The sequence below is a fragment of the Trichechus manatus genome, unplaced genomic scaffold (genome assembly GCF_000243295.1).
Source record: "Trichechus manatus latirostris isolate Lorelei unplaced genomic scaffold, TriManLat1.0 scaffold00011, whole genome shotgun sequence".
NCBI lineage: Eukaryota > Metazoa > Chordata > Mammalia > Sirenia > Trichechidae > Trichechus > Trichechus manatus.
Window position 1 is genome coordinate 7,649,415 of NW_004443947.1, and position 2,835 is coordinate 7,652,249.

Consider the following 2,835-nt stretch of genomic DNA (forward strand, 5'->3'; position numbering starts at 1 on the left):
TAAAAAAAAAGACATAAATAGATGTAATATTATAATGAACCCCATATGCCTGTCACCCAGTCTTAATAATTAGCAACTCCCTACCCCATCCCATCTTATTATTTTGAAGCAAATCTCAGATATAGTATCATTTTACCTGTAACTATTTTTAGTGTGTAGCTCTAAAAAAAAAAATCATAATATCATAAATATAGCTAAGAATTGAACAACATAACAATAATTGGTTAATAGCATCATATTTGCAGTCAAGTCAGTGTTCAAGCTTCCAATGATCTCATGAACGGCATCTTTTTTTTTTTCCTTCAATTTGTTGTTTGAATCAGGATCCAAATAAGACCCACAAGTTGCAATCTGCTGAGCTGTCTCTAAGTCTCACTTAATTTCTCCTCTATATATTTCCTTTTTTTTTATTTCCCAAGTTTTCCTTACTAATCATATGGCTTTTCTTCTATAATAAGAGAGAAGAGCTGAGACATCAAAGCCAGCACTGGGTAAAGGTCTGCCCTCCACCTCTCCCCTACAGGACCAGGAGTTTCTAGCCAAGCAGAAGGAGGACCTGGAGCTGGCGATGAAGAGGATCACTGCCGAGAACAGGCGGGAGATCTGTGATAAGGAGCGCGAGTGTCTCAATAGGAAGCAGGAGCTCCTTCGAGGTGGGTGCCCTGAGTGGGGGGCGTCCTCTTGACCCAGAATCTCCATGAATGGACATCCTAGGCTTTGGAAGTGGGTGGGCAAGAAAGAACTGCTAGGTCCCCTCCATTCTAAAAACTAAGCATCCTTAGTGGTGAAATGTTAGAAAAAAACCCACTGAATTCAGGAATGAGGCAAGGATAGCAGTTATCACCAACACTTGTTATTGTTATTGTTGTTCGCTGCCATCAAGTCAGCTGCTGACTCATAGCAACACCACGCACAATGGAACTAAATGCTACCCAGTCCTGCACCATCCCCAGGATCATTCGAAGATTGGGTCTTTATGATCCATAGGGTTTTCATTTGGTGATTTTTGGCTGTAGATATCCACACCTTTCTTCCTAGTCTTTCTTAGTCTGGAAACTCCATTGAAACCTGTTCAAAATCATAACAACACCCAAGCCTCCACTGACAGATGGGTGGTGGCTGTGCATGAGGTACATTGGCCAGGAATGGAACCTGGGTCTCCCACATGGAAGGTGAGAATTCTGCCACTGAACTACCAGTGCCCCCACCACGAACATTATTTAGCATTATTCCAGAGGTCTTAGTCAATATAGTACGGCAAGGAAAACAAGAAAGGAGGAGAAGTAGAGTGAGTAGAAATTATAAATAAGTGAGCTGGGTTAATGGGTTGAGGGGGAGAAGGGAATGTGAAGAGCTGCATCGTACCAGCTATCGCGTATTGAACAGCAGCTCTGCCAGGCCGTGTGCCAGCCAATTTCCGTACCTTAATCTCATTGAATCCTCACCTTAACCCTGTAAGGCAGGTCTTGTTTTTATCCCCATTTTGTAGATGAGAAAACTGAGGTTTGGAGGGTTCATATTCTTTGGCCAAGGTTACACAATTAATGAGTGGTAGAGCTGAACCTTGAGTGAAGATCTCATCTTGAGGCCACACTCTTAACCCCTCCAAATGTCTCATCCAGTGCTTTGATGGTCAGTGCAGTTAAACAGCGTAAACCCCTTATTTGGTGTAGACCAGCAAAACAGAGTCTTCGATGTTCAGATATCCTGGGTAGAGTACAGATGTTTCAGGAAAGCCCTCATTTCCATTTTTCCATCCCATAGTGTCCTAAGAACCACCCTGCTTATTAGACTGTGGTTCTGTTTTTTGTTTGGAAGACAAAATCACTGTTCTGTTGCACCATAATGATACCAGTTTTCACAGAACAGGAATAAGCTGAAATACACTGAACTTCAGTAGCAAGCCAAGCATGACTGGCTGTGTATCTTGCAAAGCATGAGGTTCTCAATCTGACACCAGCTCCCCTGCCCTGTTGCTGTGCACAAGGGTTGGCTAACAGGGACTACTGTAATAAAACACCAGATCTCATTGTCTCCATAGCACATGTATGGGACACCCAGGGAACAAGGATCTTCTCACCCATTTTTCAAAGGAGAAGGAAATAGTGACAAGAGGCCACCCTGTCTTCTCTGCCTGAGCCATTCCCACTTGCCCCATTGGAAAAGGAGAGGTGCAGTATAGATTGTACTTTAAAACGTCTCCCAAGGACATTCCCCCCTCCGTGTTATGGTTATGTCCATTTGGCAGAATTGGAAGCTGAGGCCTAGAGAGGTTATTTACCCATCCTAAAGCACAGCAATGGAGCTGGGTTCCAGCCTCGATTTCAATTTCTCTGGCTTGTGACTCTGGACACTGTCTGCTATACCACACTGCTGAGAGCTGTCATAAATTTGAAAGAAGTTTCTAGGAGTTGTCCCAGTCAGATCAGCAAACACAGTAATGAGATAGCAGGTATGTAGTGATTCCTCTGAGCTGAGCAGGTTATCAGCTGCAGAGTGAGGAGGTCTGGCGAGGAGAGGGCCCTTCTGTGTTCTGGCTGGTCAGTGCCTCACCTGGTGATGGGTCCTCTGCAGACCGGGAGGCAGCCCTGTGGGAGATGGAGGAGCACCACCTACAGGAGAGACATCAGCTGGTGAAGCAGCAGCTCAAAGACCAGTACTTCCTGCAGCGGCATGAGCTCCTGCGCAAGCATGAGAAGGTGAGGCTCCCGAAGCAGGGTGGTGGGGTCTGCCACCAAGGAGACCTGGATAAGCCATGAGGCTGCATCGTGATGAGGGGTCTTGGGTATTGTCTGTGCCCCCGCAGAGGTGCCATTGTGGCTATGGTGAAGCCAT

The 2,835-nt window shown here is 45.5% G+C and overlaps 1 protein-coding gene across 1 annotated transcript in view; it reads left to right on the top strand.

The window, feature by feature from the left end:
• Positions 1-2,835, top strand: part of STK10 (serine/threonine kinase 10) — a 168,022-nt gene that overhangs the window by 148,552 nt on the left and 16,635 nt on the right. The window contains exons 14-15 of the mRNA XM_004371195.2: positions 524-653; positions 2,575-2,699. Of these exons, the coding sequence (XP_004371252.1) occupies positions 524-653; positions 2,575-2,699 (255 nt within the window). The remainder of the gene's footprint in view (positions 1-523; positions 654-2,574; positions 2,700-2,835) is intronic.